The 13,753-nt window shown below is 35.6% G+C and overlaps 1 protein-coding gene across 1 annotated transcript; it reads right to left on the minus strand.

Annotated features, from left to right (window-relative positions):
- Positions 1 to 84: 84 nt before the first annotated feature.
- Positions 85 to 12,628, minus strand: LOC127653865 (mitochondrial import receptor subunit TOM34-like). The gene is made up of 8 exons (XM_052140659.1): positions 12,275 to 12,628; positions 12,045 to 12,181; positions 9,417 to 9,516; positions 9,128 to 9,280; positions 8,731 to 8,888; positions 4,009 to 4,156; positions 3,760 to 3,886; positions 85 to 3,575 (listed from the first exon to the last, which is right to left on the minus strand). The coding sequence occupies exons 2-8, from the start codon at positions 12,172 to 12,174 to the stop codon at positions 3,474 to 3,476; spliced, it is 918 nt and encodes a 305-aa protein (XP_051996619.1). The 5' UTR covers positions 12,175 to 12,181; positions 12,275 to 12,628; the 3' UTR covers positions 85 to 3,473.
- Between the last annotated feature and the right edge of the window lie 1,125 nt (positions 12,629 to 13,753).

Raw genomic sequence — 13,753 nt, forward strand, 5'->3', positions numbered from 1 at the left:
AGGCATTGTGAAATCACTGCACATTTGTAATGGCATGGAAACTCTTAAATGCATATTTAAAGACAGTAAGCTTTAAAAGTAATGTTCCGGGTTTGATTAGGATTGATTTAGGTTAATAAAGCATTATTTCAGCTCATCTCGTTTATTAAAAAAAAATCTGGATTATTGTGAGGAACTTACAATGGAAGTGAATGTGGCCAGTCCATAAACATTAAAATGCACATGGCTTCTAATGTATATAGGCAAGACTTAATATGAGTGTTAACAATTTTAGTGTGATAAAATCAAAGATTTATGGGCGTTTTAGCATTTACCAGAGTACAGGTTTTTCCACAGTCATCATAACGTCATGAAGTAATATTAGATACACGGATGAGGTTAGGAAGTTACATAATTTATAATGACAGAAATCAGATATCATGCTTTTATTTACCTCTTGTGGCTATACTTAATAATAATAATGTAGTGTGTAGTTTAACATTTATGGACTGGCCCCATTCACTTCCATTGTAAGTGTCTTACTGTAACTGCGATTTTTGCTTTAACAAAAACATAGTTTTTTGTGGTAACCAACATTAAACCACAAATGCAGTCGATTGAGCTTGTTTTGAAACTGTAACTTTCCTTTAAGAATATTAAATTTAAAGGGATAATTCACCCAAAAATTTAAATTCTTATTTACCCTCTTTGCCATCCCAGATATGTATGACTTTCTTCTGCAGAACACAAACGAAGATTTTTAGAAAAATATCTCAGCTCTGTAAGTCCATACAATGCAAGTAAATGGTGATCAGACCTTTTGTAGCTCCAAACATCACATAAAGGAAACATAAAAGTAATCCATATGACTCCAGTGTTTAAGTCCGCATCTTCAGAAGCGATAAAATAGGTCTGGGTCCTTTTTTACTCTAAATCTTCACTTTAACTTTCACTTTCAGATGTGAAATTGAAACCAAACGGGCACCACATGTGACTTTCAGATGTAAAAGTGGAGATATATAAAATTTTGGTCCATTTCTCACCTACACCTTATCGCTTCTGAAGATATTAAATGAACCATTTGATTCTTATGGATTACTTTTATGTTTCCTTTGCAAGTGAATGTTGTTCAGACTTTTGTAGCTCCAAAAATCACATTGTATGGACTTTTTCTAAAAGTCTTCTTTTGTGCTCTACTGAATAAAATCATACACATCTGGAATGGCATAATGGTGAGTATGTGATAAGAGAATATACATTTTTGGGTGGACTATCCCTTTAAAGTTATTTTCCAGGTTCAATACAAGTTACGCTTAATCAGCTCAAAGCATGTTGTCGATTACCACAGAACATTTTCTATTTGTCCCTCAATTTGTAAAAACAAGCAAAAATTGTGTGTATAGAAATACACTAATAATGGAAGTTTATGGGGCACTGCACTGGGGAAAAAGTAAAGCCATATGATTTAAACAGTGTTAACATGAGATAAAACCACTTCCTAATTCGTGTCATGACCATATAAAGCCGGTAAACCCGGTAAGACAAATTTCCTCATGTGGTTAAAAAAGATTGTTCCATTTTTGTATGTTTGTCCTGTAATATGGGTTTTAACAAAAAGTTTTTCTTTTCAACCCTCCTTTCTTGTGTGCATTATTGCAAAAGTAACTGGTCAATTCTTCAATCACCTTCACTTTCAGTCAGATTCTTGCAACTCTTAAATATCTTTAAAATTAAAAATAATTTTTTGTAATTCTAATCTACAAAAAAAGTATACAAAATTTGCCCTCCGTGGCATCACCTCTGATGGTTTACAGGATAATTATTTTTTTTACAATATATACATTTTCCCTTAATATTAGATGCGTTCTCTATATACAAAATAAAGAGAAGACCTTTTTAAATTGTCTTGATGCAAGGTAGCATACAAAACAGTCAAATTAGCATTAATATTCAGTGGTCTGGACAACAATTAACTTGCAAAACAAGATTGCGAAGCACTTGCCACATACTTTTGCTGACCTCTTTTTCTGAAAAAGACTTAAGAAAATTAAAGAAATATTTTATTCAGAAATGAAAATTCTGTCATTGTCAACACCCTCACGTTGTTCCAAACCAGGTTAACTTTTATTTTTAGTGTTACTCATTAGAAAGTAATTTTAAACGATGTTAGCCACCATTCACTTTCATCTCATCTTTTTTTTTTCTCTCCATACAATGAAAGTGAATGGTGACTGAAACTAATGTTCAGTCTAACATCTAATTTTCTGTTCCACAGAAGAAAGTCACACTGTTTTAGAACAACATGAGGCATGTAAATGATGACTGAATTTTAATATGTTGGTGAAGTACCATTTTAAGCAGTTTTATAGAAAAATAAACACACCCATTCCAAACTTTTGTAGAACGAGCAGCACAGCCCTAAAACACCAACTGTATTTGAGTATTTAATATGAATGATAATGTTAAACTTGTGAGAATCCCAGATATACTGAAATGTATTATCAAGAGCTGAAGAATGATAATTACATCCTTTTCCCACATCAGAGCATCCAAAGTATTAAGAAACATCTGCCTAATTGCATTTCAGTATGAAGTCATCTGGAAATAGTTTGACTTTTCTCTGAAAACTGTTAAGATATGAGTTTCAGAATATGGTGAGGTAATGTAAATGTGTAATGTACATATGGCATGCCAAATTGACTTTAATCATGTGCTGGATATGAATTATAGGAAATGGTTAACTTTTCTCTATTTAAAATGCTAATTCTTGATAATAGGTGATGGAATATCTGCTAGTGAAAGTGCAAATGTTTGACATCAGTTATTACATTTGCACTGGTAAAATCGTTAATTCTTGACAATAAAAATGACATCAATAATCACTACACTGTTACCAACACAAATATCCATTCCTGATATCAACAACTAGTAGAAATGCTACAATGACAGGTAATAGTGAAATTCTACTAATGCAACTACAGTTGTGAGATGTCATTTTTTTATATCAATAATTAGTGTTTTTATTAGTGCAAAGTTAATTACTGATAAAATAAAAAAAATAGCACTTTCAATTCCCAGATATCAAGTAAAAATGTAATTGTTAAAATCTATAATTCATATCCATGAATAAATGTTAAAGGCACATTTGATACTGCTAAATCAACATCACATCAATTACATTAACAAATTCAACATACATAACCTAAACAAACAAGACAGATAGTGTGAACTCAATTAACTTGAGTTATGACATGTAACACAAATCTTCAGGACAAAAATGCATCAAGTAAATGTTGAATACATGTATGATTAAATGAGCCTGTTTGAACATTTACAGTCACATAGGTATTTCCTATATTTTGTATAAATTCTATATCTTATTATGAAGTACATAAAGAAGCAGATGCATGTAGTACATTTTGCAGCTTTGAGAGGCAACTAAACAAGGCCCAACTCAAAGTTTCCTCATGTCCACAAGCGCTTCACAAGCGTGGTTATTTCATCTTCTGTACTTCCTGGAGAAGATTCTGTGCTGACATGTTGGATGGCTCGATTTTGAGCAAGCTGTTAAGATCTTCCACGCATGATTTCTTGTTCTAATGAGAAAAAAAAAGGGAAAATATAAGCTGGGATAACACCCGATTTGGGCACTTTCAGTGCCAGGAAAATATTAATACGAGTTTAGCACTTAGCCATTCCTTTTCTTTGCCATTTCTATAATACGTTCGACTCAATCCATGACAAAAAAGGGGTTTTATAAATCCAAGATCTCAAACTTACTTTTAGTTCATTGTGTGCCTGGGCACGTCGGTAAAAGGCCTTAATGTTGGCAGAATCCAATTTAAGAGCCTCATCGCAATCGCTAATAGCTTCTTTGTACTTCTTTAATGAAAGGTAGCAGAGAGCCCTTCAAGCAAAATAGATTCAGACACAGTTTATCATATTTATAAAAGCATATTCCAATTTTTTGAACGATGTAATTTTTTGTGTTGCACTGCATATAAACCGAGTGTATGCATTAAATTTCACCTGTTTGTGTAGGTTGTGACTTCTGTGGGGTCTTGACTGAGTGACTGTGTGTACTTCTCCACTGCATTCTTATGTTCACCTTGCTTCACAAAAGCATTGCCTTCTTCCTTTAAAGTTTTGGCCTTTTTAACTGCTTCAGGTCCTGGTACTTTTAAAAAGGTATAAAGGATCACAGAGTTGAACAAACAGCAACCTGAAATCAATGTATTATTTCTGTTGCTCGTGCTTTGTGATCCAGCTCTCTGAATTTGGTTGAGAAAATACTTCTAGAATTAAAATGGAGATCAACAACTTCAACATTAGAGTATTTCCTTACATCCTCAATGTAAAGCTCTTAAGTAGCATATTTTAAAGCAGTTTTATATAAGACCAGTGTTCAACATAAGGGTGTTTCATAAATTTTGGACACTTTTAGGATGGTGGTTTTCTTGAGTCTTTTTTTTTTTTGTCTACTAACAATGTCCAACAGAGTATGTACATGCACCACAGGAGATTTATGTAATTTGTGTCTTATTTTTTTTCCCTGAAAGTCATGGAAATTCCCACTACTGTTATTTCCAGCACATCTCAAATTCTGAATTGTGTTAAATGGAATTTTGTGATGGAAATTAAATTAAAATTTTCAAAATAAAGTGGCCAACTGCTGAAAATTTCATAGTATTTTACGTATCCTAAATTCAAACAATAAAAAATATTTTGTTGCATAATTTTGAGAAATTACATCTTGATTGGAAATGACACCCAATTTTTCTTTGTTTTCTTCAAATATCACTTGTCTCATATTCCATCTCCACAGTCTTGACAAATACACAGACTTGACCAAATGTATTCACACACACACACACACACACACACACACACACACACACACACACACACACACACACACACACACCCCACCCGGCGCTTCACTTTTTCCACATTTTGTTATGTTACAGCCTTATTCCAAAATGGATTAAATTCATTATTTTCCTAAAGATTCTACAAACAATACCCCATAATGACAACGTGAAAGAAGTTTGTTTGAAATCTTTGGGGGGAAAAAAAAACCACACATGTACATAAATATTCACAGCCTTTGCCATGACACTCAGAATTGAGCTCAGGAGCATCCCGTTTCCACTGATCATCCTTGAGATGTTTCTACAACTTGATTGGCGTCCACCTGTGGTAAATTCAGTTGATTGGACATGATTTGGAAAGGGACACACCTGTCTATATAAGGTCCCACAGTTGACAGTGCATGTCAGAGCACAAACTAAGCCATGAAGTCCAAGGAATTGTCTGTAGACCTCCAAGACAGGATTGTATCGAGGCATAGATCTGGGGAAGGGTACAGAAAAATGTCTGCAGCATTGACGGTGCCAATGAGCACAGTGGCCTCCATCCGTAAATGGAAGTTTGGAACCACCAGGACTCTTCCTTGAGCTGGCCGCCCGGCCAAACTGAGCGATCGGGGGAGAAGGGCCTTAGTCAGGGAGATGACCAAGAACCCAATGGTCACCCTGACAGAGCTCCAGCATTTCTCTGTGGAGAGAGGAGAACCTTCCAGAAGAACAACCATCTCTGCAGCACTCCACCAATCAGACCTGTATGGTAGAGTGGCCAGACGGAAGCCACTCCTCAGTAAAAGGCACTTGACAGCCCACCTGGAGTTTGCCAAAAGGCACCTGAAGGACTCTCAGACCATGAGAAACAAAATTCTCTGGTCCAATGAAACAAAGATTGAACTCTTTAGCCTGAATTATCACCTGGCCAATACCATCCCTACAGTGAAGCATGGTGGTGGCAGCATCATGCTGTGGGGATGTTTTCAACAGCAGGAACTGGGAGACTAGTCATGATCGAGAGAAAGATTAATTCAGCAATGTACAGAGACTTCCTTGATGAAAACCTGCTTCAGAGCGCTCTGGACCTCAGACTGGGGTGAAGGTTCATCTTCCAACCGGACAACGACCCGAAGCACACAGCCAAGATAACAAATGAGTGGCTACGGGACAACTCTGTGAATGTCCTTGAGTGGCCCAGCCAGAGCCCAGACTTGAACCTGATTGAACATCTCTGGAGAGATCTGAAAATGGCTGCGCACCGATGCTCCCCATCCAACCTGATGGAGCTTGAGAGGTCCTGCAAAGAAGAATGGGAGAAATTGCCCAAAAATAGGTGTGCCAAGCTTGTAGCTCAAGGCTGTAATTGGTGCCAAAGGTGCTTCAACAAAGTATTGAGCAAAGGCTGTGAATAATTATGTACATGTGATTTTTTTATTATATTTTTTTTATAAATTTGCAAAGATTTCAAACAGACTTCATTCACGTTGTCATTATGGAGTATTGTTTGTAGAATTTTTAGGAAAATAATGAATTTAATCCATTTTGACAAATTGTAGAAATAGTGAAGCGCTGTGAATACTTTCCATATAATAATATATATATATAAATATTGAAAAACTAAAACTGTTGGACAGTTATCATTTTTTCCAATGTTGGAATATTTTGGAATATATTGGAATATGTTTTCCAATATTGTGAGAATTTTTTTCAATTCTCACAATAAATACGTAAATGTTAATTTTGCTCTCTTTTTAGATAAATCTATACATAAAAAGGCATTTGAAAAGTTCCACAAATAAATGAAGGCCTGTAAAAGTTTCCAATTCAGTTTTAATAAGACCTCCATGTAACAAAAAGAAAAAAGGTTGAAATCGGTTTATTTTCTCCCATAAAAATCAAACCCTGGGTCATGAAATTGTCTTAAGTTGAAGACCCATAAATGTGAAATTGTATATTACGTGCTTTTTCATCAGAATCTGGTGGATAAAGGCAGGGATGTGGGAACTATATTGTGAGGGGGGGGGGTTAGTGTAGGCCTATAGTAGGCTGTGTTATGTATCCTGATTGACTTTATGATTAGTTAAATCTGTTTTGCACATGCATCGCCACAGAGTTAACCATTTCAGACAGTACCGGTCAGCCTCTGCCTCGTTCACTTCACCTCTGTGGGCGTTACAACTCAGTGTGGCCTTCAATGAAATCTAACCTTAGTGTAATTGACAGAATTACTAAAAAATATTTTGCTACCTAAAAGTTAAAGATTTTTAATAAAACTCAAGAGATGGTGGATGTGTGAAATTTCATGATTTATGAGTGACGTAGTCTAGTAGAATTTTCTAAAAAATATTTTGCTAAATATTAAATATAAAACGCATGTGGACTGATATTTTTCCAATGTCTGGACTTCTTTATTAATGGAGTATATAAACAGACGTTTCAATATATTGGTATTAAATGCATTTTCTGAGAATTTATATTTCAAGTTTTTACTGCAAATGTCGAAATGCGCGCTCTTTGTTCCATCAGTCACCATATATCGGAAAACATTTGGAATGGATCAGACATAATTCTGACCACTTATTGTTTTGTTTTAAGTGAATTTCGTTTTGTATAAATTGTATCTTCATTTTAATCAATGTTTTCATCAACAAATTGACTGGATTAATAAATAAGCAAACATAGTAGACAATATAATTAGGACACGGAGGCACCGGCGCGTGAACTGGAGCGCGTCTCATAAATGAACCGAAAACTGACAGAAAACACTAGTTTATTAATAAAAAATTTTAATGTTTAATGCATAATCCTTACTTTGGCAGGTTCTTTGTGGCAAGCTTTATGCGTGCGTTGAGATGTGGAATAGGCAATTTAAAAATGCTGTCATTATAAAAGGTTTCTAGTGTCAATGTATTGCTTGTTTTTCTGTTTACATTTCATGTTGTGACACTTCTCTTCTCTCGAACATAATGCTGCTACTCCAGAGCAGCCAAAGCGTCAACAAGCTTCCCCGTACTCTTAGACAAGCGTCCTCGACTGGGCCAGAGCTTCTTTGCCGCTCAAGTCGGCAGTGGTGTGAACGTGCAGTTATGCTTCTTACGCTGACTTTTGGGACTCAGTTTTGAACTGGTGTCAAGGCGCGCAATGAATGAAATGCACAAATGGTCATATTCTTCCGGGACTTGCGTCCTTAAATTATGTCTCCGCTGCGGCTGCGCATACAACATATAACTGACCCCCCAGCTTGAGTTTTTCTAGGCGACCGTTATTTAGAATGTGTCACTTTATGGTTTCCATGGTGACGCATCATTGCTTGTCACGTGACATACCGTAGCAGCAACAGCGCTGAATGAATGATGATCTGCTTTTATGTCATTTTTCCTTTTTTATTCAGAATATTCACAAATGTGTTAGCTATGGCATGAAATATCTGATATTCCGATTGTCAAATACATGCAAGTGGAAGTTTACTGTTGTTTAAACACCTTTATAACGATCGCGTTAGTTCAGCTGTATGCGCGATGGGCGCCGCCATGTTAGTTTGTGCCGCAGACGCAGTTCAGAGAATCGGATCTGTTGGATTTACAACACGTGAATTCATCCACTCCCGAAATACTTAAAAGTAAGTGGCTGGTGAACTGGGAGAAGAACAGAGTAAACATTAAAGTTACTTACACAATGTGTATCTGATATGAATAAAACGTGTCGAATTATAATGGAAAGGATTATTATTACCTCTTACATAGACATCAGTCTCTATTTTACAAACTCTAACATTAAATGTATAGTTTTTTTAGTACTTGGGTGAATTTGGGGGCGGCAGCTCCTCACTCTGTTCCAACGTCTATGGGTAAAGGTAAAACAGCATCCTCACAGATAAAGGCCCCCCACCTACCTTTTTTCTTGTTTTCAATCATGCCGTTCTCTTGCGAGGTGGAGGGCGACCTTGCGGCTTGTGCTAGACTTTCTTTCACAGACATTGGAACTGTGGGGATCGGAGGGAGTTTGTCTCGCCAAGATGGTCCGTCTACATCAGTCAAAGCCTTTGCCATTCTGACGGGAAGACATTATTTGTTGAACATTTAGGAAATCCTGTCCCCATTGATTTAGTTGTTCATAGAATTAGAGAACACCCTTTAACTCCGAAATGTACATTATGCGCATATCACCTATATATTTAATTTTTAATCAGTTTACCTTGATTTAAAAGTGCACTTAAATTACTAGTTCATCCTCTAAAAATGTCAATAGTGAACTGTAAAACTAATCAGGATCATTTCATGTAACATTACCGGTGGACGCCATCGTGAGCAGCTGGTATGTTGCAGTCTAACTGTAAAACGGTTTTGTAGTCCACATAAGCCTGTCTGTATCTCTCCATGGCCTCATAAGCTGTTGCCCGGCGAAGGAGCGCTTTAAATCCAAAAGGAACCAAGTCAAGAGATCTGAAAGAAGATTTGACACTCAACATGGACACTTACCAACATCTGTTTTTTTGGAGCTCTGTTTTTACAGCATAATGTGAAAAGTGGGCATTTATAAGGAATCTACACCACTGTGTTCTGTTTTTCTTGCACTTACTCGGAGCAGTCTTTAATGCTCTCACTGCAGTTGCCATCTTTCAGGTAACTGGCTGCCCTGTTGGAGTACAAAATAGCCAGATCTTCCTTGTTCTTCTGACCTGAGAACAGACCACAGATGCACTGAAATAAAACTGTATTATATAAAGATAAAGTAGGAAAAAAAAAATGAAACAAGAACATAAATTGGGTTACTGAAAGTGAGAAAATTGTTCAATGTATTTGCCCAAAAATATGGTGGTTACCATGGAAAATTTTGTCATGGACAAGTATCAAAGACAAGTACCATGGTACTACCATGGTTTTTGGACATGTACCAAGACCGTGCCATGGTGTTATTTGGAAATACCTACACTGTATACATTTAAATAAAATACCGGCAGCTGTGGTTAACAGAAATATGCTGTAAAAAATACAACAATCATGTTTCTGGAATTACGGGATGTCATTTTGATGCCAGTTATTTTGTCGTTCACAACCATTTTATCAAATCAAATCACTTTATTGTCACACTACCATGTACACAAGTGCAACAGTAGGTGAAATTCTTGTGTGCAGTTCCGAGCAACACAGCAGTCATGACAGTGACGAGACATATACCAATTACAATAAACAACATATTTATACAACACAATTTACATATCAAATGTACACATACTTACACAACAAAATAATTATATACAATGCACAGTAAACAATACACACAATATACAATACACAATATACAATAAGTAAGAGTATATGAAATATATATATAAGTATTTGTATTGAGGAGAATATGCTGACAGTCCAGTGTGAGATTATAGATGAATAAAGTGCAGTGCTAATTATTGATCCTGATAGATCAAGTGTTCAACAGTCTGATTGCTTGGGGGAAGAAGCAGTCATGTAGTCGGCTGGTATTGTATATACCACACACACCGCCTTGTATATATGTCCTGGAGGGAGGGAAGCTCACCTCCGATGAGTTCGCACCACCCTTGTGGGCGGTGCTATTGCCGTACCAGGCGGTGATGCAGCCAGTCAGGATGCTCTCTACAGTACTAGTGTAGAACCGTGTGAGGATGTGGTGGTCCATAATTTATATTATTAAATGATTTAATCTCATATAATATCCTACTGGAACTATAAAAGACTGCATTTCACTATAAAATGTAGTGTTAAACACAATAGTTTACCACAAAAGTGCATGCTTTCTCTTGTTAAACAAAATAATTTTACAATTAATTATATGGTAAAATAATACTTTTTACATTACTGTAACAAAAAATTGTCTTGTTAAATATATTGTAATTTTTTACAGTGTAGTTGTACCATGTCAATATTAATTAATAACTAGAGAGGTTAAGTTTGTCCAGATAACTTTGATGTTGTCTTGACAAAGCATTTGTCTGGAAGTTTATAGATAGATAGCAATAGATAGTCAATATGGCTGCATGATATGGAGAAAAAAATGCATCAAGCGATAAGTTGTTGGAAAATGCGATCCTATAAATACATTATCGGAGTGCACAGGACATCGAAACAGAAGTTTATTGGATTAAAAAGGGCCATCTATCCCAGAGATCACAAACATATTTATCTTTGTTCCTAATTTCATATAGACTGTATAATATGTACAGTTTTACTATTAGCTGTGTGGCAGATATTAAACTTAATCTTCAATTATTTGTATTTTTTGTGAAAAGAATGAATATAAATAATTTCACCATATTGCGGAATATCCTAAAATAATCTTTTGTAAAATGTTGTATTTTTAATACTGTAATTCTTGTTTGCATTCATTTTTCAAATTGGTTAATTCAATGTGGGACTTTTATTTTGAAATATGGGGTCCAGAAAGGCTTGCCAGGGAAGAAATTCGCTTTGTTTTTGTTTTTCTGCTTTTGGATTTGTGTGTTTGTTTACATTTGAATTTTTGGAAAGTTGGAGTTTGAATTAACAAGTAATCCGTTGGCTCATTTTAACATTGTCTATGAAAATCGTTTTTCAGATTTTTGATTGTAACAACGGATCATAATAATGGTTTTACTGATTTAAAAGACATCAAAGTAAGTCAGAACAGTCTGAAGGTCTGTGCTAATTTTGTATGGAGTTGTACTTGTGCCACAATTCCACATGCACGAAATTATATTTTGAGAGCATCAAAAATGTTCTTCGTGCGCAAGATGATATTTTGAGCATGCAAAAATTTATTTTCCACGCAGAGTGGGCAGGTGGAGAAAATAAACTTGATTGAAGTGCAAAAGATTATTGTTCGCTCAAAATATCATCTTGTGTGATCATCTTGTAAAACTTATATATATATATATATATATATATATTGCACGTGCAGAACTGTGGCACATATATAACTCCATAATTTTGGTAGATGTAGCTTAGAAGCTGTAGGAGGAGTTACAATTGATCATTTTGGTCTGTAGAATAACGTCATACCAACATAATCATTGAGTACCCCAGTATTTATAAAAGTACAATGGTATTACCATCTAATGCCATCACTGTACTTTATTTGTAAGAGATAACTATAGTATTAAGGCGGAAACTGTTGTTGCCATGGTAAATATAGTAAAGGGACAAGCAAAATAACTTAAACTTCCTCGTCTATTGTATAATTTATTTCTCTTACCAGACTTCTCAAGCTGCTCGATGGATTGACTATAGAGAGTCGCAGCTTCTCCATACTGCCCGGCTCTGAAACGCTCGTTACCGGCTTGTTTGAGCTCCGTCCACGACTGTGAGCGCCGTTTCTGAGGCATGATGACACTATAACAACAAAGTCTGAACTCACGCCTTTGTTAAACTTTAGAGCGGTTATATTGTGAATGAGACCACTATGACCCTATTAAATTGACTTACCTGAAAAATTATGTAAACGTTAAGTTTTAACCACCGCCTAACGTTAAAGAAACCGGAAAGCAAACGTTGAAGCAAACGTTGACGCTCCGATTGGTCGAAGTTTCCAGTATCAAGTGCACTTAGACAACCAGCCTGTGAAGTCTATATGTGATAACTCGTTATTTCCGGTTCTAGAAAACGCTAGACAGGCGCTCCTCGTCCTACAAAGGTGTCTTCATACACGCCGAGCTGAGCACCACGACCACGTTTCTCCGGTAACTGTTTGTCAGAAACGGGCGGTGTTGAATTTCACTTTCAGTTACCCCTTCAGAAGGGGCTCTCGAGCTACAGGCTTCTATTTGAAGATCAGGATAGGCGATTGTTACCCAATCCCAAACGAGTGTAATCGTCCCTCTCAATATGAAAAAGCAAAGTGTTGGTTGCCAAATGTTCCTGAAACCCAAGGCATGCCCGCAGCATAAATAATGGATGCATTTTGTAAAACATGAAATGAAAAATGCAATCTAGATACCTATGATTACATGCAGTCCAAAATGTATTTCGTTTTATAGAAAATACTTTTTAAATACTACTTTAGGACTATATAATGCATATATCCAATGAAAAAATAAGTTATCCTATTTTTCAGGCTGAAAAAAAAAAATATATTATTTTCTTTTACGCAAATGTAGAATACAATATTGTTGACCTGTACGGCCCCAAAGTGGTCTTCAGGCAAGTCATTCCACTCGGCGGACATATTTGGAATGCTCCTGTAATTAGTAATTAGTACAGTAAACTATTACACCGTAGAAGATGTAATTAGTAGTTAGTAATTAATTACTTTTTAGAGTAACTTACCCAACACTGTAAATAACAAATTCATATTTAAAAAAAAAAATAAAATAAATTACAGAGGTTAAAATAATTTTACAAAATCATTGTTTCCCATCATCTTTCATTTTGAACACCCCTTCCAAAGTCCCAACTTGGAAACTCAGGTGTCATCTCAAATTCAGAGTTTCCCACTCATACAATACAATATATTTTCACAGTGTAAAAATTTACAACATGCATCAAATGGTTGCTCATATACATAAATGAATATGACAGAAATGGCAAATACTTACAATTAGCTCCATAAAAAAAAAAGATAAAATCTCTCATTTACAACCGAAACTGTACTTTCCGCCATGTTGAAAGTCTCCTCCCAACTCAGAAAATCAATATTATCTCGGAGGTTACCAGTCGTAACTACAACTTGAGTGTTTCTATAGCAACACTTATAACGCTAAAACGGCTTTGTTGTTAATAACAGTAAAATGATTATCAATTCATGAATTCACCTTTTGAAAATGCTTTTGATTAATGTTTAAGAACAAAAAGGCATAAATGGCATAATAAAACAGCTTATTAAACAGAAATATGTTCACTACCTTTAACTGTTGTGGATGCTGCCATATTGGTTATTTTCACATGACATCACGGCTGTCAAGTCGG

The sequence above is a fragment of the Xyrauchen texanus genome, chromosome 13 (genome assembly GCF_025860055.1).
Source record: "Xyrauchen texanus isolate HMW12.3.18 chromosome 13, RBS_HiC_50CHRs, whole genome shotgun sequence".
NCBI classification, from domain to species: domain Eukaryota; kingdom Metazoa; phylum Chordata; class Actinopteri; order Cypriniformes; family Catostomidae; genus Xyrauchen; species Xyrauchen texanus.